Source organism: Ostrea edulis, chromosome 5 (assembly GCF_947568905.1).
Source record: "Ostrea edulis chromosome 5, xbOstEdul1.1, whole genome shotgun sequence".
Lineage (NCBI taxonomy): Eukaryota > Metazoa > Mollusca > Bivalvia > Ostreida > Ostreidae > Ostrea > Ostrea edulis.
The window spans coordinates 26569162-26593887 of NC_079168.1; the positions used below are offsets into that span (position 1 = coordinate 26569162).

The 24726-nt window shown below is 36.8% G+C and overlaps 1 protein-coding gene across 7 annotated transcripts; it reads right to left on the reverse strand.

The window, feature by feature from the left end:
• Positions 1-326: 326 nt before the first annotated feature.
• On the reverse strand, positions 327-20773 carry LOC125651704 (elongation of very long chain fatty acids protein 4-like). Of its 7 annotated transcripts, none has more exons than XM_048880415.2 (9): positions 20670-20736; positions 7597-7649; positions 7238-7315; positions 6732-6919; positions 4977-5060; positions 2668-2724; positions 2453-2567; positions 2121-2248; positions 327-1681 (listed from the first exon to the last, which is right to left on the reverse strand). In XM_048880415.2, the coding sequence occupies exons 3-9, from the start codon at positions 7293-7295 to the stop codon at positions 1475-1477; spliced, it is 837 nt and encodes a 278-aa protein (XP_048736372.2). In that variant the 5' UTR covers positions 7296-7315; positions 7597-7649; positions 20670-20736; the 3' UTR covers positions 327-1474. The 7 variants fall into 7 exon arrangements, with proteins under 7 accessions (XP_048736372.2, XP_056021548.1, XP_048736369.2 ...); XM_056165573.1 differs by lacking the exon at positions 20670-20736 and adding an exon at positions 10480-10599 and having other exon boundaries at positions 7597-7743; XM_048880412.2 differs by lacking the exon at positions 7597-7649 and having other exon boundaries at positions 20670-20773.
• Between the last annotated feature and the right edge of the window lie 3953 nt (positions 20774-24726).

Consider the following 24726-nt stretch of genomic DNA (forward strand, 5'->3'; position numbering starts at 1 on the left):
CGATTAAGCAGAGTGTAACACGAAACCTCCTACTTAAATCATTAGGTAAACCTATTTCAATTCAATACTGAAATTGTACCTGAGAGGAGGTTGGCCGTTCCTCTATTCTGACTCTACTCTCAATGATTGCATATGTGGAATTACATATACCAGAATGGTTCATTTCGATCCAAAACCCTTAGGTCCTTTTTTAGTAACATTACATTTAAATTTGCCTCTTTGTGAACGATGTAGACAAAATCCAAATAACACTACGTTTCGATACCCGATGTATACAGTAGAACTCCGATAAAGCGAATGTCTGCGGACATTCTATAAGAAGTCGCTGTAAGTGTAATTCGCTACATGTTTCTAGCGAATTCGTAATTTTATTATAACAAATTCGTAATAAAACAGATTTGTTCTACATGTATACAGTTGTGAAAAAGCACTACTTGATATGAACATGCGTTTGTATCATCTGTAAGAATTCTATTTGACTGTTTCATGTAACACCACTGGTGTAATAAGGTGCATAATGACATAAAGAAGGGGCGTCGGATCAATTAAAAAGCAACAATTTTCACATTTTTTTGGATGTGTGTGTGTGTAACAAATTGGGGCACAGCATCAACACATGGCCCCTGGAGGTGCGGAAAGTCCAAAATATCCACCAAATTTTCTATTCTCGTTTACTTTTGTCAATCAAAACTTATGCCTATAATTTTGAAAATCTATCTTTGCTGTGATTTTGCTATGCTGGAGAAAAAAGTCAGTATTATCAAATTTTTTTTCAAATGAGGGAAAATATCAATATTTTACTTAATTCCACTGAAATAGTCTCGTTGATAAATTCCCCAGGCCTCATTTTAGCGTTACATGTTACATCTGTAAACAAGAATTAGTAATATAGCTACACGACTCAAACGTTTGATAACTGAAGAAAATATATGCATATGCAATGTATAACTTCTGATTTATGACAAGAATCAATCTATAAACATGAATGATAAAGTGAAGACATCGAACAGTGACCCATATAAAAAATTCCATAAAAAATACAGAATTATGGAAAGGGCAATGACAGATCCCTGGTCACACCAGAGGTGGGATCAGATGCCTAGGAGGACTAAGCATCCCCTGTCGATCGGTCATACCCGTCGTGAGTCCTCTATCTTGATCAGGTAGACGGAGCAATCCGTGGTCAAAATTAGTACCACATATGTAAAACAAACTTCACTCCTGTCATATATCGGTATGCGTCATTAACATTGATTGTCTAGATTTATACCAGTCGATCACATCACACAAAAGTGCGAGAAAAAAACAACAACTTCAAATTGTCTTCATTTACATTAGTGGTTGTTCTTTATTCATCAGCTTTCAAAATATTTCCAATGTTGACGATATTTTGGTCCGTCTTACCAATAATCTCAGTTTTTGCGAGTATTAGTGATATTCATTTTACTTTTAAAAAATACAATGTAGCATCGCGTCAGCTTCGTTTCTTAGAGCAATCCCCATTCGAGTTGGTTTTGACCTCCATATTGTCTGTTTTCCTGTAGGTCTTTGCGTAGAAATTGAGGAAAAGAATAAACTGCGAAAGTGCAAAAAGGCACTGACACAATATATAAGCCCTGGGAAACCCGCATCCGATATAGAAGACACGGGCACCGTGCAACACAAACCACACAAACTGTATCTGAAAAGAGAACCCAGACCTCAGAGAATAATCATCTAAAATATAAATAATGTATGTGTATCTAATATTTCTTACTCCGAATGCGAACAGCGGTTTGGGTCCTAGTTTAAAGGGACATCAGCTGTGAAAGTGATGGCAACTATTTTTTCCCCTCAAAATTAGGAATATATATCAATGACTAATAAAAACATTGATATTGTACAAAAACAAGATACACCTAAATCAAATGACGTTAGGTAACCGCTTTTAGTGTATTTAGAAATGTTTAAGGAAGAATTATTGTCTGGCAAGACAATAATTATTCAATCACCAAGATAACATATTCATGTGCCTGCTTAAAATAATTCAATACTGGTGTTATTACTTAATTATATGACATAGAGCAATTTTCATTGAATTAATTTTTGGTGACAAATGACAGCTTTGAAGAAGAAGATACCAATTGAAGCTTCGTCATGTGTTTCTTCCACCACAGGTATTTCTGCATGGACGGTCCAAATGCTGCCAGTAAGTAATAGGTGTACATAAGAACGTGAATGAAACTGTTCAAGCTGACGACGAGGTAGGCTGAAATTACAAATGACATATTGCGGTAAGAAGGATAACTCTCTCATCGATAGAGTCACGTTCTAGATTGTGGACTCGGATTTTTGTTGTTTTGTTGTTGTTGTTTTTTGAAAATCAAAATATGTGAGCAATTTCATTTTCACGCGAAAATGAAATGTCGGATTAAAAAGAAATCATTTATTTTTACAATTCAACTGAACTTACATTCACCGCCGGAAACGAACTTTGCACCCTGCCAGTACCAGATAGGCATGCAGGCGTGGTGGTACACGTGTAGGAAGGTGATCTGGCTGTTTTTCTTCCTCAACACGAAAAAAGCCTGCAAAAAGTAAAACAAAAAGCACAATGAGTTTGGCTAATAGTTTTAAAATTTGAAAAATTTCTAACAAACTTACTATAGTTTTAAATTTTAAACATACCGTATCAAGCAGTTCTATAAGTTTTGACATATAATACAACCAAATAACTCTGGCCAACTGAAATAAAAAAACCAAAACAATTATAAACATCAGCTTCGTGCAACCGCACTTCATATAAAGTTGATTAAATGTTGAAGAAGAATTAAATACTTGGAAATAATGGACATAATGTCATTCAATATAGGAGATAGTTTCCCTCGATGACGGCTTGATGCAGAAATTATCAATATTTGTCCCATCGCTCTTCTATAGTGTATTTTTATGGTTTATAGAATTATCTTGCAAGTGGGGAACACAAATTGCAGTCACGTATTTATAATTTGAATAAAATCTGTAAAACAGTAGCAACAACGATACGTATTCTTTGTAAATGTTTACAGAGAGGGTTTAATATAAGTTTAAATAGTTTTCAAATAACCTATCACAACAAAATATAGAGAAATTCATATTGAATTCTAATACAAATGCGCAGTTGTAGAAAATAATCATTTTGTTCAGGGCATACACAGGCCGAGGATTTGATCAGGGCATACGTAGACCGAGGATTTGCGTACATGGACCGAGGGTTTTGTTTAGGGTGGCCTAATATATAAAATAATCCACCTACTGAACAGTTTTCATTGTGTGGTTCCATTGTACTTTATCCAAACAATTTTAATCATATATCACAACATAAACTAAATCATACACAATTATTTTCCTACTGTCGGGTTACATGTATGTGGCCTACTTTAAGCTCTTTCTTAAATTTCTATTATTCTTCTCAGGTGCATAAAAACGCGATTTTGGACTACTCTGTTCCAATGGGCATACTGCGGGTTTTCGCTATTGAAAAATGTTCACAATCGCACAATGCAATAAAACTTCTACAAATGTGGAGGATGGCTCTGTAATTTCAACCGTTCACCTTGAGCACCGAGTACGATTCACTAAAGTTACACACGGCCACGCAATCTCCAAGATAACTATAGGATATATTGAAAATGTCACTGCATTCAGCAATGCATTAATTGTAACACAATGAGTGGTATCGCCTATTAATATTAATTTTTCATAATTGCATTACAGTGTGTTTGTTAAAGTTCATAATTAATAATAAATTATTTACGTTCACAGTGATGTTCAAAATTGATAAATCTCATTTATATATGTTTGGAGGAGTAACAAATCCATCTCATAAGAAAACTTTTAAAGGCCGTTCCCTTTTCTAACATTTTGCATATTTGCTTGAATGAAAAAGAAAACAGAGTTTTGATGAACAATGTCGTCTCTTTCGTGGAGTAACAACGGTAGCTCTCACGAATCTAGATTTACCCAAGTCGTTAAAAAAGGTAATGATTATTGATTTCTTTGACTGTAGGAGAGAAAATAGCTTGTATTTCAAATGAAATCTTGGTAGTAGAAGTGAAAGTTGCAAAACCTTAAAAAAAAAAAAAATGGAGGTCAATATCACGATGGACCTCCCCCTAAACGAATCTAAATGTGTGTGAAATATCTGAACACCACTATCACTTTTACTGAAAATTGCGGGAACAAATGGCGGAGATATTCACGTATACTAAGTAAATCATTACACTAAGTTTACTTATGTATGATGTTACAAACACAGGTGCACTGCAGTTAATATATGTACTGAAGTGTCAAACTCCATAAAGACGTCTCCCCGAACATAGCATCAAAATAAACCACTGTAGTTATATGTACTGAAGTGTCAGACTCCATAAAGACGTCTCCCCGAACACAGCATCAAAATAAACCACTGTAGTTATATGTACTGAAGTGTCAGACTCCATAGAGACGTCTCCCCGAACATAGCATCAAAATAAACCACTGTAGTTATATGTACTGAAGTGTCAGACTCCATAGAGACGTCTCCCCGAACACAGCATCAAAATAAACCACTGTAGTTATATGTACTGAAGTGTCAGACTCCATAGAGACGTCTCCCCGAACATAGCATCAAATTAAACCACTGTAGTTATACATATGTGTGTACTGAAGTGCCAGACTCCATAGAGACGTCTCCCCGAACATAGCATCAAATTAAACCACTGTAGTTATGCAAATGTGTGTAATGAAGTGCCAGACTCTATAGAGACGTCTCCCCGAGCATAGCATCAAAATAAACCACTGTAGTTATGCAAATGCGTGAAATGAAGTGCCAGACTCCATAGAGACGTCTCCCTGAACATAGCATCAAAATAAACCACTGTAGTTATGCAAATGCGTGTAATGAAGTGCCAGACTCCATAGAGACGTCTCCCTGAACACAGCATCAAATTAAACCACTGTTCTTATCAGCTGATTACCCTTATTGCTTGAGGATTGTTGGAGTAGTCCACAGGCTGACACACTTTATCAAAGTCAGGATTAAACCACACAGTCATCAGGGTCTAAATAAAAACAAGAATATCAGTAAATGATGCTCCCCGAGCTGCATCTAAATAAAAACAAGAATATCAGTAAATGGTGCTCCCCGAACTGCATCTAACCAATGTACTACTTCATATCACGAATGACTTGCATAATGATCAATAATTGTTGAAATACTGTTAATATGAAAGTTTTAAAAAAAAGATATATTAGGTATATGTTTAGTGACCTTGACCTTAACAAAATGACCTTGAGTAACCTTTGTCTGAAAGTTATTTGCCTATTACATGTACTTCTTTGTGTGATCAATACCTGCTCAAAACTTGAAATAAGGAACTTTTTTCTGATATAAGGTATATGCTCTGAGTGACCTTGACCTTTCCAAAATGACCATGGTCCAAAATTCGCCTGTCCAAAGGAATATTTGTAACCAATTACATGTAAGATCAATTTTTGATGAGAGGTTTAAGAGATGGGAACTTTCATATAAAAAAATGTTGAAATAAGGAACATTTATGTTCTGAGTGACCTTGACCTTTCCAAAATGACCTTGAGAGACATTGATCCGCAATTTCTTGACTCAAGTAACAATTGTGATTAATTATATCTATTTCTGATAAAAGGTTTAAGAGATATGAGCTCAGAAGGACGGATGGATGGACATGATAGCGACTATATAATCCCCCGAAATTTTTCGGGGAGCATAAAATCGCAACATTAAAACACGATTATAATTCCCATATATGGTGGAGCTCAAATAAAATCCAAAAAGAAAGTTATCATGCATTTTAGTAAATTATAACATGCACATACCTTATAAAACACATGCATACCTCATAAAACACGTACACATCTCATAAACACGTACACATCTCATAAACACGTACATACTTCATAGAACGCGCACATACCCCATATAACACGTACATATATCATAATACATCATAAAGCACGTATACACCTCATAAAACACGCACATGCCTCATAAAACATCATAAAGCACATACATACCTCATAATACATCATAAAACACGTACACCTCATAATACATCATAAAGCACGTACATACTTTATAAAACACGCACATGCCTCATAAAACATAATAAAGCACGTACATACCTCATAAAACACGCACATGCCTCATAAAACATCATAAAGCACGTACATACCTCATAAAACACGCACATGCCTCATAAAACACGTACATACTTCATAAAACACGGACATATTTGATGAAACACGTACATATCTCATGAAAAACGTACATATCTCATAAAACACATACATCTCATAAAACGTGTACATACCACATAAAGCACGTACATACCACATAAAAACGTAGATACCTCATAAAACACGTACATACCTCATAAAAACGTACCTACCTTATAAAACACGTACATACCTCATAAAACTCGCACAATCCTCATAAAAGATCATAAAGGACGTACATACCTCATAAAACACGTACATATCTCATAAAATACGTACATATTTCATAAATCACGTACATATCTCATAAAACACGTACATACCTCATAAAACACGTACATATCTCATAAAACACTCACATACCTAACAAAACATCATAAAGCACGTACATATCTCATAGAGCACTTACACACCTCATAAAACATGTACATATCTCATAAAACACGTACATTCTGATTCCCCATAAAACATGAACATACCTCATAAAACATGTACGCGCTTAGTAGAACCATAGAAAAGTTATAGATGATCATGACAGTTTTTAGGTCGTATGTCTTCCAGGACTTCATCCATATTGGTCCCATCTTAACCAAATACAGATACACGCCGATAGTCAGAAGAAGTGGTACTGGAGATCGAACCATGAACCAGTCCTCCGTCCGCGGGTCTGCACAGGTTAAGACAAGTTTGGTTTAGTATATCAGACATCTTTATTTTCTTTCGGCATGATTGTGTCCAAGAGCCTTAACAATGAATTTTTCAAGAAAACGTGGTTGAGATAGAGAAATCCTACAAGAATTCCTAATTTATCTATATATGACCGGCACAGCTATGAAACGAGCTCTCCAAAGATACAAAACGTTACAGATGTAGCACTTAGTAGTTGTCCTTTAGTATTGATTAGTGACTTAAGGTAAAGAAAATGTGGTTTTTCTTTCATTTTCGTCATTGAATATTTTGATGCAATCTTTACAACGTGACTTACCACTCAGGTCCTCCATAACGTAGTGATAAAATCGGCGGACCTCCGTGATGGTTGTCATGTTTGGTCACTATTCAGACTCTGAAATAGATCACAGCAATAAAAAGGATGAGGGTTACATATTGTGTCTCCTTTAAGATGGCCTATTTTGAAGTGGGTCAGTAGAACATTGTTTAAGAAAATCTTCCGCATGCTCTATACACAGAATAAAAACTCATCTCATGGATTTACTTCCCTTTTCATTTCAACATATCGTTTACTTAATTCAGAAGTATTCATCACATATATATACTGTAATACAATGGACAGGATTGATCAAAAGCTAGGGAAGTTATGCCTTTGCGCGTTCTCTCCTTACCTACCGGTAGTAGTGTTAATCCAGGCTTCCACAGCAAATTCAAGTGAGGCATACAAGCTGTAACGGGCGGTAAATAAATTGAAATTCTACTCATTTAAACCTTTCTTGAAGACTTGCAATGGTCAAACTTCTAGGGCACTTCACCCACAAACTATTGTCAGGGTAAGAACAAAAACAATGATGACATAATTATGGATAACGGCCTAATGCTATAATTGTTTAGAATATGATTGAGCTTACCCGCGTCACATGTGTAGCTGTGGATCTGTAGCTCTCTGGAAAAATATTGGGACAATATTTTCCCAGAGACCTACATATCTCTATCTACTTGACGCTAGTCGACGCCTATTCACAACGAGCAATGGTTTGTTCTTTGCCTTCTGTGATTACATATTGTACGTTTTCCCGCGTAGCAGAAAATATAAATCTTAATCATATATGTATTTTGACATTGCCATGCATAGAAAAAACCTTGAAAGTCATGAAATGTACACCACAACGCTAGTGCGGATGCAAAAGTAATTACCGAAAAACAAATAAGAAGCACATTATCACCTACATATAGTGTTTTGTGTTTTGGTTATTTCATTATTTAGAACGATACACGAAAGCATGTTCTACTTATGATCAATTTTCAAATCAAAGTAAGCTATAGAAATTGCTTTCTGATGTGTTTCATACCGTTCTTTATAAACTGATGTTGACTATGGATTACTCCGTTTACCTGATCAAGATATAGGGCTTACAGCGGGTGTTAACGGTCAACAGGGGATGCTTACTCCTCCTAGGTATATGATCCTACCTTTGATATCTCAAGGGTCCGTATTTGCCGTTCTAATAATTTTGTATTACCTATGAGATTGGTCACTGTTCGTTGTCTTCACTTGTACACAAACAAGTGTTTTCTTTGGTCCTATATCACACAATGTTAAAAGTAAATATTTCTATATAAATGGGCTATTTGAAAATCATAATGTACAACCTTGACCTCGGTGTTTTCAAGGTCAGTACTTGCATGTATATTCACATCAAAAGTGGAGAATGAATAAGAACTTTAAACCATTTTTATTTGTTCTCATATAGTATAAAAATGACCCAGATTGGCAGAATTTCCATGTCCCATATCAAATCTTAAAGGGAAAAAAAAGGATCAAACCCAGGTACATTGTAAGAAATTGGGGTGATTTGTCAACATGTTTTTGAGCACTAGGCTACTGCGATCATTGAGATAGTCCCTTGAAATAAAGTAATTAAAGTCAATTAAAGACCTATGCAAAATTGCAGGTATTGATCGGAAAGGTAGCGGTAAACCAAATCCTCACAAAAAATTAAATACAAAGTTGTTTTTGAGGCTCACCAGCTTGTGAACTGCGAGGGCGAGATCTTCATCATCGACCTCAACGATCTCAAAGGCTATGTGACATTTATAAATTTTTCACGTGCTTCGAAGGCCCGCCCATCACTGCTGGTCTGTCAGTCCCGAACTTGCCGGAAAGACCCGAGAACATTGCGATTGACACCTGCCTGACTTTCTGTATCCCGACTCCGATTATATTACAAGATCACTCAATAATCACTCTTCATAATTCGATGTCACAAATACTTAACTTATACCCAATTTAGTTTTCTAACTACTTACATGTATGTAGGAATTTTAAAAAAAAGGGGGGGGGGTTACGTTCTACCATTAATTTTTGTTTTCAAACTGGAGGGGGGGGGGGGGGGGGGTTCCACCTCAAAATGCGTAATTTTTACCTTTTTTTTATTGAAATTTTCTGACGGAAAGGAAGGGGGTGGGTGATGGTGGTTGTGGTGGTGGTGGTGGTGGTGGGGTGGGGGGGGGGGGGGGTCCGACACCCGGACCCTCCTCTGGATCCGCCACTGTATGATCATACAAGAAACCCAGAATTGTATATATACTTCTTTAGACTTTCACTATTTTGTGTTATTGGTCCAGATTCTGTGTATCCTTTCCTTAGTGTCATTCTACTCATTTTAACACCAGAATCCGCAGGATAATGGTAAATGTACGAACTTTCAATTCAAGCTACATAATTTGATGCAAATCATCCGAAACACATCGGACCTTTGAAAGGCCCGAGGTGTTCCGGATGAACCCCACATCGGACTCGTTGTACATAATTTATGTGTGATACAGGTATCGTCGATAATCTAAAGGATATGCAATGTTTTCTTGTTGGATATAGAATTTATTTCACGAGTAAGACAGGATGGCTATGGTTAGGACTAGACTCGAACCAACAAAAAAGTCCCCCACACCAGCGTACTGGTGCAGAGGACAAGTTAGTGAAAAAATAATATCTGAATGTGAAGCATCTGGTGTGAAATTTTAGGCCTAGGCCTATTTCTTAAAAAAAAAAAAAATCCCGTTTCACGAGTGAAATCAATTCTATACCCAACAACAAAAACACAGAGTTTTCTGTTTATTACATTTTCTTCGGTTTTTCCTCCTTCAGCACTTTTAGCTGTCCCTTTATAAACACTGATAAATTTATAGAAATCACTTGCATCGCACAAGGACTGACGAAGCGAGAAACCGCCATCTTGGTTCTTATGTATGTACTTTAGTGATCAAATTTGAAAACGCAAGGTGGAGTTTGCAATGAATGTTGATAACAGAAGATATGGATTGACTACATGGTAATATAAGTTTAATGTTTACTTCACAGCACAAAATCGAGTTTTGAGTCGCTCTCACAGAAAGTACCGGAAAGTTTTTAAAAATGTAGGCCTGACATCACACTAAATATGTCATGTAGGGAAAAAGCTATAGATCTATATAGACGCTATAGCCTAATATGCAGTTTTTGCTTAAAAAAAAAATTAAACTAGACTACGTTATAACATGTTATGGGCTATAACTTACCATAGCATGCAGCATCACAGATCTATGCCAATCGATAGGACGTGACGTCAGCTGATACATTTTGCTAGACATGACGCATTTTATATACATTCTAGGCGGATCAAGCACCCCCCCCCCCCCCAAAGTGAAAATTCAATTAGTTTTGGGTATCAAATAAAAAAACATGAAAGATTAATTATATATAGGCTAAGGTGAAATGAAGAGGATCTTATGTATCACGGATAAATTTTTGTGGCAAGTAGTCCTATTTCACACTGAAAAAAACCCACTTAAATCATTATAGCAATGTGAAAATATCTTTCACTGTTGAAAATGTAAAAAAAAAAATGCATACTATACCAGGTGTAGAACATTTATACCAGCATGTTACCGATAAGATCAAGACTGGCTTAAACCAATCTTTTCAAAAAATAAAAAAAAGCAAAACAAAAAAGAAAACTACATAAATCATGTTGATTCTCTAACTACATGTATTCTCATGTTAATGTAGTAATAGACTATGGACCAAAATCAATACAGCACAGCTTATCGTAACAATAGTTTTATCCACACAATCAAGCAGTTACAACGCAACATCCCATTCACAATTTACAAGTTGTAGTATCGTGTAGATCGTCGAGATGATCCAATGTACAGCATTTCTACAAATACATGATCAAATTCTATAAAGTCCTCATACTTGGTGATATACCGGGGCATTCATAAGGACAACAGAATTTACGTTCTTGCATCTTCTAATTCTACTATAAGTGGTGACATTTAGAACAAAATCCAGGCTCTAACGATACCCAGGCATATGTGGTCACGTGAATCGGAAATGAGAGCCCCCCCCCCTCCCCCCTTCGCCACAAATTTACAAGGCATTACTGGCATAAATAGATGAAAACTCCAGGTTTGGTCACCCAAAATGGCGGAGTATTTTGGACAATACTTGACTTTAACATGTACCCCCCTCCCCCCTTTTTTCCCCGGGGAAATCCTGGATCCTCCACTATGAATTATTAGAAAACTTCATAATTCTAGTACATCTTAATGTTCAAAGTTTAAGGAACGACATCATCCACATAGAATTTAGTATGTACAGTGTCCAAAACACTTTTAATAGTCTTTCACATCCAGCTGAATATAATTAAGACCACAAAGTATCCTTTATTCTTCAAAGTAAACTATATAGTACTTGACCTATCCAAATTAGTACAATCACAACGAAAAAGTATTCAAAATTTGTACAAAATTCTAACTGGGTATGAACTTTTAAAAAAGAATATAGTATGTAAATTGTTATTTGTGGTATATCTTTGTTCTGCTATTTATCAAAGTCCATCACCTATATGTAATGTAGTAATACATTAATTTGTATTGTGCTTATATGTTATGATATTTTGTCTGTCTCGTCGGGAATTTTTCACTCATATTGAGACGTCACTAGATGTAGGTGAAATACTACTGTAACAAATTTAGACCTATGCATAGTGCTCAGGACTGTAGCAGTGAGGGTTTTCTTTCTATCGTGCCAACACCTGCATGCTGGGACACGGGACCTCCGTTTTTAAGGTCATATCCGAAAGGCACGAGGCTCTCATGTCCGAATACCAAATTTTTGGCGAAAGAACAATCCCTATCTATAATTCCGTCCTGTTTGACGCGGCCATGGCACGAGCGGGGCTTGAACTCAAGACCATACTGTTACAAAGCGAACGCTCTAGATATAATTGGGGATGAAAATCACTTCGCTGTAAGCGTGAATTCATTATAAGCGTGTTCACTGTAACCATGTTCTACTGTGTGAATTCATTATAAGTGTGTTCACTGTAACCGTGTTTTACCGTAAGCGTGAATTCATTATAAGCATGTTCACTGCAACGGTGTTTTACTCTAACTGTGAATTCATTATAAGCGTGTTCACTAGCTGTAATCATGTTTTACTGTAAGTGTGAATTCGTTATAAGCGTGTTCACTGTAACTGTGTTTTACTGTAAGCGTGAATTCATTATGAACGTGTTTATTGTAACCATGTTTTACTGTAAGTGTGAATTCTTTATAAGCGTGTTCACTGTAACCGTGTTTTACTGTAAGCGTGAATTCATTATGAACGTGTTCACTGTAACCGTGTTTTTGCTGTAAGTGTGAATTCACTTTAAGCCTGTTCACTGTAACCGTGTTTGCTGTATATACATTGCATGTTTCGTATAGACTTCATATTTTCTTGGTATCATTTATACACTATATTGTGTAGATCTCTCATTAACACCAAAGTATATATTAAGATATTACTTAAGATGGCCGTCGCGATCGGAGGTGTGTTAACAGCTCTCTTACTCTTTTGGATTTTAATGCAGTTTCAAAATGTTTTAATCAAACAAGAAGTAAAGGAGGATTTTAAATACTGTCCAGGATTCTGTTGGCCAATTTTAACACCGAAAGTTTTGTGCTTTGGACAAGAAATTTTAAACAGAAGTTTTGGAAATTTCAATCAAAACAATCGATCGACGAGGAACAAAAGCGTAGTGAGTACAAATCAACTCTTGACTTTTCTATGTTTATTGTTGTCAAATGATATACAGTTAAATCCCGGTCCAGCTGGAAATTATCTATGTATTTGCTGTGATAAAGAACAAATTTTAAACACAGAATTTGGACCTGGAAAGTTTGAGTGGATCTGCGATTCATGTATAGATATTTGTAGTGGAAATTCCACCGTGGGTCAGAGTGTGAATGAAATTTTAACAACTTTAACTGAAATTAAAATCAAAGGATACACTGTTATAAGGAGGGATCGTAATCGGCATGGAGGAGGTGTACTCATGTTTATTAAAGAAAAATGGACTGTAATGAACATATGCAAAGATGAAAATTTAGAATTTTTGACAATAGATATCAAACTTCTTAATTCACCAAAAATCAATGTAGGAGTTGTTTACAGACCGCCCGATTCCAACTCACAATGGATAGAGGATTTCGAGGAGCGGATGGAGGATTTGTCAACTTCCTGTACCGAACAAGTTATTATGGGCGACTTCAATATAGACCAATTAAAGTCTTCAAGTTTTAAATCCGCGATGGAAACATGCGGTCTTACTCAAATGATAAACGAGCCTACCCGTGTGACGTGCGATAGCAGTACGTTGATAGATCATATATATGTTAACCATCCCGTATTCTATATCTCCAGGGGAGTGATACCAATCGGGCTGAGCGATCATCACCTCATATATTCGATACGAAAGAAATTTAAAGCTGTTTCACCACTTGACCATATTCATGTAAAGTATAGAGATCAAAAGAAACTAATTGAAAGAGATTTTATTAATGATCTTAATGCTGTTGATTGGAACTCGCTGAAATCATTACCCGACATCGATAGCATGTGGTCGTCTTTCCATTCTATGTTCATGACAGTTGTCAACAAGCATATGCCCATAAAAGAACGACGTATCCGCAGTGACTCTGAGAAGTGGATACTTTCAGAAATGCGACAGAGGGATATATTACACCGCCGAGCAATAAAGTCACGTGACGAATCTGACTGGAAATTATATAAGACCGCAAGAAACAGGGTTGTGAACAAAATTAACGATGCTAAACGCGAATTTGTGGAAAGTGCAATAAATCAAGCCAATACAAAACCAAAAGACATGTGGAAAAAATTAAAACAATTCTTACCAACGAAATCGGCAACCGCTACGCCAACATATTTAGAAATGGACGGACAACCCGTTACAGATACAAAAGAGATGGCCAATACTTTTAACGACTTTTTTTGCGGCATTGGACACAAATATGCAGAGAAATTTGACAGTTCATTGCCTGAAATTGAACAATTAATGCCTATAGGGGGTCTTTTAGCATTCCAAATATTTCTATTAATTTTGTCAGAAATGAAATAAATGCTATGTCAAATTCGAAGGCTACGGGGTTAGATGCTATTTCTGTAAAGCTGTTGAAAATTAGCTTGGGTGTGATTGGTGAAATTTTAACATATCTGTTAAACATGTCTATAAAAAGTGGTGTGGTTGCATCCGAATGGAAAAAAGCTAGAGTTACCCCTCTTTTTAAATCTGGTGACAATTTTATGGTGAACAACTATCGACCCGTGTCAGTTTTAGCAATCGTGAGCAAAATTATAGAAAGGCATGTTTTTAACTCATTTTACGAGTATTTGGATAAAAACAATCTTTTAATGGAACATCAATCCGGTTTTAGACCAAAGCATTCTTGCGAAACAGCACTTCATAACATTATTGATAAATGGTTTTATTACACCTCAGTATGAGAATTCTATGCAACGCGTAATCTGATTGGTCTAGACAGTCACGTGCCAGGGAAGACAAAACTTCATATCTCCCTCTCAAACATCATATCTCCCTATCATATTTCCCCTTGGGCAGTTTCGTGCAAACTTCCACCAGAGTTCGTTTGCTCTATTCGTAGGTGACGTAATGAGGCCTCGACGGGGAGTTTGCAGTTTCGTGCATTTTCCATAAATTCACGCTTCCACGCCCCGCCCACCGATGACAACGAACGTCACATGTTTTCAGACTCCGTCAACTTGTGTAAACAACATGGCGGACGATTTAGATCATATACAGGATACCTTTTCAATCGCCTCGTTTACTCGTGAATTTTCACAGAAAAGTCCGTCAAAGGGTCTGACATACTTCAGAGAAGATTATGTTCACATAATTTCAGTGAGTAAAAACGCGGAAGAAACAGTAATTATAATATAACTTATTTGTTAGCGCTAGATGCTTTCGCTGCATTTGAAGTAAAGAAACACCACATCGTCTAACCATCGAATTGCAGGATCGGCTGTCATCGATGCTAACTGTTCGTGCACAGCTGGGTTAATTACGAAACGTTTTCCGAGTTTTGAATAATTGTTTTGTTACGGAATTGACGATGTTTGTTGTTCGGTTGAAACTGAATAATTATATCATATATGCTGCGTTGACCGGTTCAATAAAATGTTTCATCTGCTTGCTTGCTTTTGCATCTTTTATTTTACTATTATTTATGATTTACTTATTTACCTATTTTTGTACATTTCTTGCAAAGATAAAGATAAATTAAGTCTTTTCATTATATGGATTAATATTTTTCATTAGATAATCAAATGTAATTTCATAAGTTTAATATATTTGGTTTGCTGAAACTGACCGAAATATCTTCAGTACCTACCAGAGGGTCACAGTTCTATAGCATAGCTTGACAATTGGAGACAGACCTCTTAATACATGTACCTGGGCAGATTAAGAGTAAAAGGTAGCTGGACATTACCTGAGCACAGGAAGCAGAGTTGACAGGTGTTAATAAGCATAGGCTGGAACCAGAGATGACCAGTGTGCCTGTTATTGTTATGAAAACATCACCAACCCACCCCCTCAAATGTTTATTCAACAGTTAAAATGAAGATTAATGAAACAATACTTATAGGTAGTTCTTCTTAAACTAAGGAATTTGAACAGAAACTTTTACATCATCCCGAATTCAACAGTCATTGTGTACATTATTTATTTAATATTATGACTTATAAGTATATTATAAACTGATAGTGCATGTTATGAATTACAGTATTTACCATAATGGTCACTTAAACATTTAAAATAAAGAACACAGACTATAATGACCAAATAATTTTCAATCGACCAGTATTAACCACTATTGACCGGTTTTAACCAGTATTGACCACTGGCCCGGTCAATACTCATATTGATCACTTTTTTGCCAACCCTGCACCATCAGTTAACAAAGGAGTTTGTAAAATCCACTATTCTCTGTAACAGCAACATCTGACATAGATCCAGTAAATAATTCACTAACAAATATGATAATAATAATAGCTTTTATTTATCCAGGATAACACAAATTAGCATACAACATACAGCTAGTTTCCATTGTGTCCCCTAAAGGATCACAATCCACAAGTCCCCTTTAGGTTATAGCTGATCTGTAGTCAGAATGTGTAATTTGTCACTGCAGTTTTAAAGAAGATGGTTTCTGTGATTTCCTTTCTATACAATCAATGATAGTGCTGGTTGTTGGGAAATTAGTTTTTATTCAGGTGTCATGTTGTTAATATCATTCCTATAGGACTATATTGAAACACAACCTAACACAACATAAGGTCAATTCAGGCACAGAATATATCACTGATACACTGTGTTGAAATACAAAATCTTTATGCCAAGTCCTTGATTTCAAAATTATGTCGCAGCCTCATCAGTGTTAATAACAACTGAGATTGTTTTGTCATATTTGTTATGTCCCTCCTTTTTTACACACTGGGGAATTTGCTCAGATGTATATATATAAAAAAACTCTTAACAAAGTACAAAATGTGGCATGTCTCAAATTGATATAATATAAAAACAACCCTGGGTTTTTTTTTCTCTTGCTGTAGAGTACTGTTAATGTCAAATGGGGTGGCCTGTTGGTGGGGTTAATCTTGGGCTTCCATTGATAACTGGAGTTGCAGATGATGATTCAGTATGCTCTGTTGATGAAAGGCATTTTCTGCTGTTGTTAACTGGTGTTGTAAATTCTCTGACTTGTGCTGCTGTTACAAGTATATCCACTGAATCTATAAAGAAACAACAATTTTTTTTTAGCATTTGGAAGTAAAACATAGATGCTGAGAGGGGCCATGGAATTTTAAAAGGTGACCTGACCTATTATATGAAAGTTCCTATGCATACATTACACCCAACAATTTATTAACTACTTATTTCAGTTTGCTCTAATTATTATGAAATCTAAATTCTAATTTAAAACCATTTACATGTATTATAAAATATATATGGACAAAAATTCTATTGATATTTAAAAACTTTGACCACTGAATCAGTCTGATTACTGAAACTTTAGAACTTTATTCCCTGGTATGATCTATTGTAGGAATCATGGAACGAAAACCTTGAATATGGCGCTCTTACAGTCATGTTATGATATGTATGGCTGAGCCAGGGAAAATTTAAGACACCAGACCAGAAACTGCATATATATTGGTGTAAACATTAAATGAATTGACCCTAGATATGAAAATAGTTTAGATATGGGATTCTTTTTAATAGATAATATTATAGTAAAAAAGAAATAGTACTGTGTAGCTCTTAGCACAGATGCTTGGGTTCATGACACCCCCCCCCCCCTCCCTTAAATAACCTAGCTACACGAATTGTTATATCCAGTGGGGATAGTTTTAAAAAAAAGCTATTTTGGGGTATGTAAGACATTGTTGACATGCATTAGTGAGATTTTCAACAAGAAATAATTTAAATCAAGTCGTGCAGGTTATTCGGGAGAAGGGGGGGGGGGGGGGGTCCTGAACCCAAGCACCTGTAGCTCTTAGTACATTTATACACATGGCATGGGTATGTATTATTATCAGTCCCTGATTTAACTATTACTATTAACTAATACATAAGTGTCTGCTAAGACTAACTTACTTTTAAACATACAAACGTGTGCCGGTCCAGTCTGCTCTTACTGTGGGGCCTACCGCACGCCTTTATCCAACGTAAACATTAATCTTTTTGTGATTTTGGCTTTGGAAATGTGATAAACATCACTTCTAGTATCCTTTCTGGGTAACGTGAATCACTGTTGCTTTTCCCCGACGCACAAAATTCCACCAGTTTTATGAGAACTCGAAGTTAATCAGGCTAAAACATCTGTACCTCAAAACCTCCGTCATCACAAGTTTTGACGGAGGTAATGGCGGACAATTCTTCCGCGATTCTGATTGGCTGTAAGGAGATGATAACCGCACCTCCCCTGACGACAGTGGAAGCGTGAATTTAACGTCAAAGTAGACGAAGTGTATTGTGACGTCACAATAAGTCCGAGTCATTCTACTTTCATAGTTCGTAAGGCACAAAATATGCGGGTCTCTGATATACAGTTTTAAAATCGACTGATTTTGGTTGATATAAAAACATGCAAGTAAATCAGCATTCAAGGAGAATGGAAATACAAAAACTGGTTATCATATCACTGTGTTTCGCTGTTTGTACCTTCTATATATATACGTTGACGGCGCGATGTTCTCAGCTACATACATGTAGGCTACGATGTATAGATGAGTAAACTCCAATCTCAAATACAATTTTGTAGTCTTGCTTTGTTTCGGTATAATAAACAATTTATTGCATGAATGTTCGGGAGATATGAAGATTTATTCACCCAAGAAAAATCATATTCCCCTCGGGCGTTGCCCTCGGGGAATATGATTTTTCTTGGGTGAATAAATCTTCATATCTCCCTCACTATCATGCAATAAATGTATAAAGTAATATAGATAGTGGCAAATTAACAGGTGTTCTTTTTATTGATCTTAGTAAAGCCTTTGACACTGTAAACCACCAGGTATTGTTACACAAGCTTTCATCATTTGGTATTTGTCAAAATTCTTTTAAATGGTTCCAGTCTTATCTTAGCGGAAGATCACAATGTGTTACATGGAAAGGTGTTTTGTCAGATGAAAAAGATGTTACAATAGGAGTACCTCAGGGGTCCATATTGGGTCAATTGTTCTTCATTTTATTTGTTAACGATTACTAGTATCCTAAATGCCTAAAGCACTCAAATGTCTCTATATATGCAGATGATACATCTCAGGATGTTTCACATCAATCTATTGATGTTATTGAGCAAAGGTTACATGATGATCTTTTAAACTCTATGAAATGGATGGAAAGTAATAAACTTACGATGAATTTAGCGAAAACACAATGTATGTTGATTGGCACTGCACAAAAACTCTCAAAGTGTAGAAAAATGTGTATCAAAGTAGGAGATATTGTTTTAGATACTGTTAAAACGGCCAAACTTCTTGGTGTACAAATAGATGAATGTCTAACCTGGTCTGTACACATTGATTCTTTATGCAAGAAACTTTCACAGAAAATAGGCATTTTACGTCGTCTGCAAACTTTTATGTCAAATGAAGCATTATTGAAAATTTATAACACTGTTATATTTCCTCATTTTAACTATTGTTGCACAGTTTGGTGCTCAGCCAAAAACAGGGTTTTTATTGACAGACTTTTTAAGTTACAGAAAAGGGCAGCCAGAATTATATTGAAGGTGAAAGTAACTCAGACTTCTACAGCTGATATTTTTAGTGTTCATGATCATTTTGTATATAGAAAACTAGTGCTTGCTTTTAAGGTTCTTAATAACATGGCACCAGACTATATGAACGTTTTTAATTTTGTCAGCCAAGTTAGTTCCAGAACAACAAGAAATAGCGATAGTGGCATTTTATATTTACCAAAAGTTCGAACTGAATATTATAAACGGTCTTTTAAGGTATCCTCCACAATTTTATGGAATATATGTATGTATATATATATATATATATATATATATATATATATATATATATATATGTATGTATGTATGTGTGTGTGTGTGTGTGTGTGTGTGTGTGTGTGTGTGTGTGTGTTTATTTTCCCCCAGTGAAATCGTGTGTGTATTTTATGTATATATTTTATATTATGTTATCTATTTTTCTATTCTCTCATGTATCTGTCTGTGAATATGTTTTATACAGGACCACAATGTAAACTAGTCATTTGTACTAATTGTTCTATCCTGTCTAAATAAAAGAATTTATTAATATATAAGAAAGGGGTTGATATAAGTCAATTGACTTGTTTCCCCGATAATTTTCTCGTATCTGTACTTTATAATCTTAAATATATACATGTGTACATGAATAATGAATAAGATATTGTTTAAACTAGCTTCAATAAAATGACATTTTTCCAGCTGTTTCTATCATTTAAATCTATCTCCTTGCTTTCTGATGCATGTACAAGTATTTCATGTTGCACCCACTCTCAGGGTTTGACAATAGTTTACACATACATATGCTTTATGGATCCAACATTTTAAAACAAAATCCCTTTGGAACTCAATTTAGTTGTGTGTTTAGCTTGGTTTTTATTTTAGGTTTAAACTTTGATATTGGACATGGATATAATTAATTCCTAATTCTAATGGATAATTTATTTGAATTGCGTCTGCGCATCACAACAGCAGGAGAAAATCTGCAGACTCATCAAAACAGCTGATTATCAGCATTCTGACAGTTTATTTATGGAAGTAATAATTATTAACATTTATGTTTAGTTTACAGATACATGTACAATATGATAGTAACACACAAGTAAACTATCATTACTTACTTTTATGACGGAAGTGCGAGTCCGGCGTATTCCGTTCTTTGTAAGGGGGTCGCGATCGTGCACATGTACATGTATACTTTATTAAAATCTACAATGCCATGCCGACACGTGTAATACTGACGCTGTTCATAATACGGGCCGATCAACTAATATACATTGTACGACCTAAATTTAAAGACCCGTGAAGCAATTTAATCTATATTTAAACAATACATCCCGAGTTCACTCTATATAAGCACATTATATTGCTTAAAGAAAACTAAACGCCTTCATTTCATAAATTTAGAAAAATCAAAATCATAACTGAATTCCGAATTGCTTTATAAAAAAAATTTATTAGTTGCTATGATATGTACCAGTTTCTATGGCTACGATTTATCATACACATTACTTCATTGTATATTAAATTTCTCGTTTCAACGTTCAATGTCGCCGAATATATACCGAAAAACAAGCCACGTTAATCAGATTTAAAAATTCATAGCGCACAGCGCTGTACGCTATTTAAGAATTCTGTACTGTAATGTTAAATAAATCCACCCAAACACATCTTCTTAGGCGATCTAAATGATCTAATCCACAAGTCTGCTCTAGATAATGTGTTAGGTACTCTGTTACAACTGTCATTTTATGTTCGCTAGTAAAGAGATGGTTACAACAATGATGACCCATCAACCCATTAAACTATAGGTAATTCAGAACGTATTAATTATCAGATCCAGTGAGCTAGGCATTCCGCAGCACATGCCCGCTTGCTCGACATTCGAGCCAAATGTAGTCCGATCCCAGCGTGTTTAATGCATCACCATTGCCTTGAATGATAACACCCGTGAATATGAACATGACTTTATTGATGCTTCAAAAGGTACAACAGAACAATTTACACGATACAACATATGGAATGGAACAAGGTTTGTAAGTGGATGAAAAGGCCGCAATTTTTGTGGGGGACGGGGGATACATGCAATTGTACCAAGACAGTATGAGCACAAAGGAGGCCGAGTGTAAGCACAAGTGCCTGATCCGAACGATTACCGCGTTCTGGACCAGTGTAGGTGGGGCCGCCCTTCTCCCTGTCTCCAGCGCCACCTGGTTTTACATTTACCAGACTGTGGCCTCCCCCCGCTTGAACGAGGTGGAGGTGGGACCAGCCCTGGCAGGCCATGACCCACGATTGTTACCATATTTGCACAACTACACATTGTTACTTTGAGCCACGCCCCCCCCCCCTGCTTTGTATGCAGGGTGGGGGAGACCACCAGGTTATGGGGCCACTTGATCCCAGCCTACACTACGGTATCCCCCAGTCCCCGCCACAGGACATAGGCACTATGTCCCCCCACAAAAATAAAAATTGAACACTTAATTTGAGCTACTCTGAAGGGTAGATGTTAGACGTGTTATTTAAAAACAACTGAATCCCAGATTGCAAGTTGTTTAGATAGATGTCTAGACCTGTTTTGGATAAATGAGTACCATCGTGCCTGAACAGGGGAGTTTCTGAAACCCTGATAGTTGTGTCATGGTTAATATAACAGCCAGTGACTTCTTGGGTAATAAACTTTTTGATAGCCTTATTGACTTTGAGGCGTTTGCTATTGATTTTGCCGCCTGCAGTAAGTGGGGCACCGTGCCAATATAATCTGGGTAACATTGATGAAAATATTAATGTGGTGTTGGGAAGAAGTACATTGTAGCGGTACAAGCTACACTGGATTTTGTGGACAAGCTCAATGTCTGTCAATGCAGGTGTAGTAAGGTCGTTAGAGCCAAGATGTATTAGCAAAAATTTTGGTGGGGCTAGATGAAGTAAATGTTCAGACACCACACTATCCAGTTGGACCCAATGCATTCCCCTGCGACCAAGCCAATTGATTAAAACAGGTAAATTAAGGTTACTTCCCCCTGGCCGTTGGGTTGCTGCATGGTGTCCTGCCCAAAAAGGGATTGATGATCCAAGGATCCAAATTGTAGGGGTACCTACAATAACTTTGGTATGGTTAGCATAGGAGAACATCTAATAAATTAAAGAATTATGTTCGGATATAACTTAAATATGCAGCAGATCGCCATCTTCCCTTGGCCTTGATTTCAGAATCAGAAAGGCCCATTTTTGCTAATTCTGTTGCCATGCCTATTCTGAAGCTATGTGACCTAAAGTGACCTGATACTCCTATGAATTGCAGTGATTTTTGGAATACTGCTTGAAACTGATATTTTGTTAAGGGCTTAGTGTTCAAGTGTGCTAGCAAGGGGCCGGTTCTGGATACTCGGTCTCGAAGGCGCAGGAACTGACTGATGGTCGCAACTGGGTTAAGCTGGAGTTATGATGTGGAGTGATATCCACTTTGGCAGAGCTGCCTATCTGGTCCGTTTTGGACTTTTGTATGATAATTTGGCAAAGGCTGTGATGCACAATAGTAATGTCAGAGCGCTGTAGTGCAATTGTTTCAGAAACTCTGAGCAAACCATAATAAGTGATGGTGAATGCCGCCGAGAATAATGCAGACTCATAAGCAGACCTACATACATTGGGTTGGGAGTGGGTAACTCGGCAGAAAAGTTCGTAGGATATAGGAATACGGATATCCTTGGTTACGCCTGCTGACCTACGCAGTCCTTCGAGGGTTTTGGTAACAATGAAACATTTGGTTGTATCTTGAAGGCCATGTATTTATGCTTGTAGGCGATGGCATTTAGATAAAGTGATACAGTCCTGTAAGACATGTTTTGCAGTGAAAGGTGCCCAATGTAATGTAGTAACTGTGTGACTGGGACTGGCCAAAATGGGTGGAAATGGAATTGAACAAGAAAATTGCGGAATTTGTTAAGCGCAGCCGAATATGCTTGCTGTGTAGATGGTGCTAATGATCTGTGAAGAAGTCGATCTGCCTCCAGCTTTAGATTTGCCAAATGTCGTGTGGCTGTGGAACTGGGGACAGGTCTGCTTGGGGTGCCAGTCGCCTGAATCTGCCCCACTGTGAACGAGATAAGGAGTCTGCTATAAAATTTTGTTTGGTTGGGATGTATGACACCTGAATACAGATATTGGACTTGAGGCATGTTAATACTAGCTTGCGAACCAGGTTCATAACCCGGTCGGATTTGGATGTAGCCTGGTTGATAACATGGACCACTGCCATATTGTCAATGTGAAATAGGAGTTTGGAATGAGCAAACTGGTTTTCCCATAAGGTAAGAGCGACAACCACTGGAAAATATTCCAAAAAAGTCATGTCTCTAATGATGTCTTGCTCAGCCCAACTACTTGGCCAGGACCCATGTGCCCACTTCCCCGCAAAATAAATACCAAAACCTCCCTTCGGCCCCCCTGCGCTGTCTGTAAACAATTGAATTGTTTCATCATATACCCAAGGTTGAAGCGAAATCACAGAAATGCCATTGTAAGACTCTAAACAATTGCTCCAGACCAGAAGGTCTGCTTTGATGTTTTTTGTTACCCTGATTCTGTGATGCTGTTTAGTGATGCCGATAGATGAATTGATGAGCCAGCGACAGAAGGCTCGTCCTGGGGCGATGACCTTGCAAGCAAAGTTAAGTAGACCAATGAGAGACTGCATTTCGCGAAGCGAGACCTTTTTGGCGTTGTAGAAGTACTGTAATGAAGACATAAGTTGATTTAATTTTTCGTGAGGGAGGCGCATGGTCATATTGATGGTGTCGAGTTCGATGCCCAAAAATGTGAGAATGTGGGTAGGCTCCACGGTTTTTTCATCCGCGATGGGAACGCCAATGTCAGCGCATATAGACTTGAAAGCCTGAAGGGAGTGGTGGGTGACAAAAGAATGGGGTGGGCCACAAAAAAGAAGTCATCAAGATAATGAACAATGAACTGGTTCTGTGTATGTTTTTGGATGAGCCAATGTAAAAATGACGAAAACTTTTCAAACAATGCGCAACTAATTGAAGCCCCAAACGGTAGCATTTTATCAAAGTAGTACTTGCCTTGAACTCTGAACCCAAGCAAATCGAAATCGCCAGGGGATACAGGGAGCAGCCTAAATGCTGACTTAATGTCAGTCTTTGCTAAAATTGC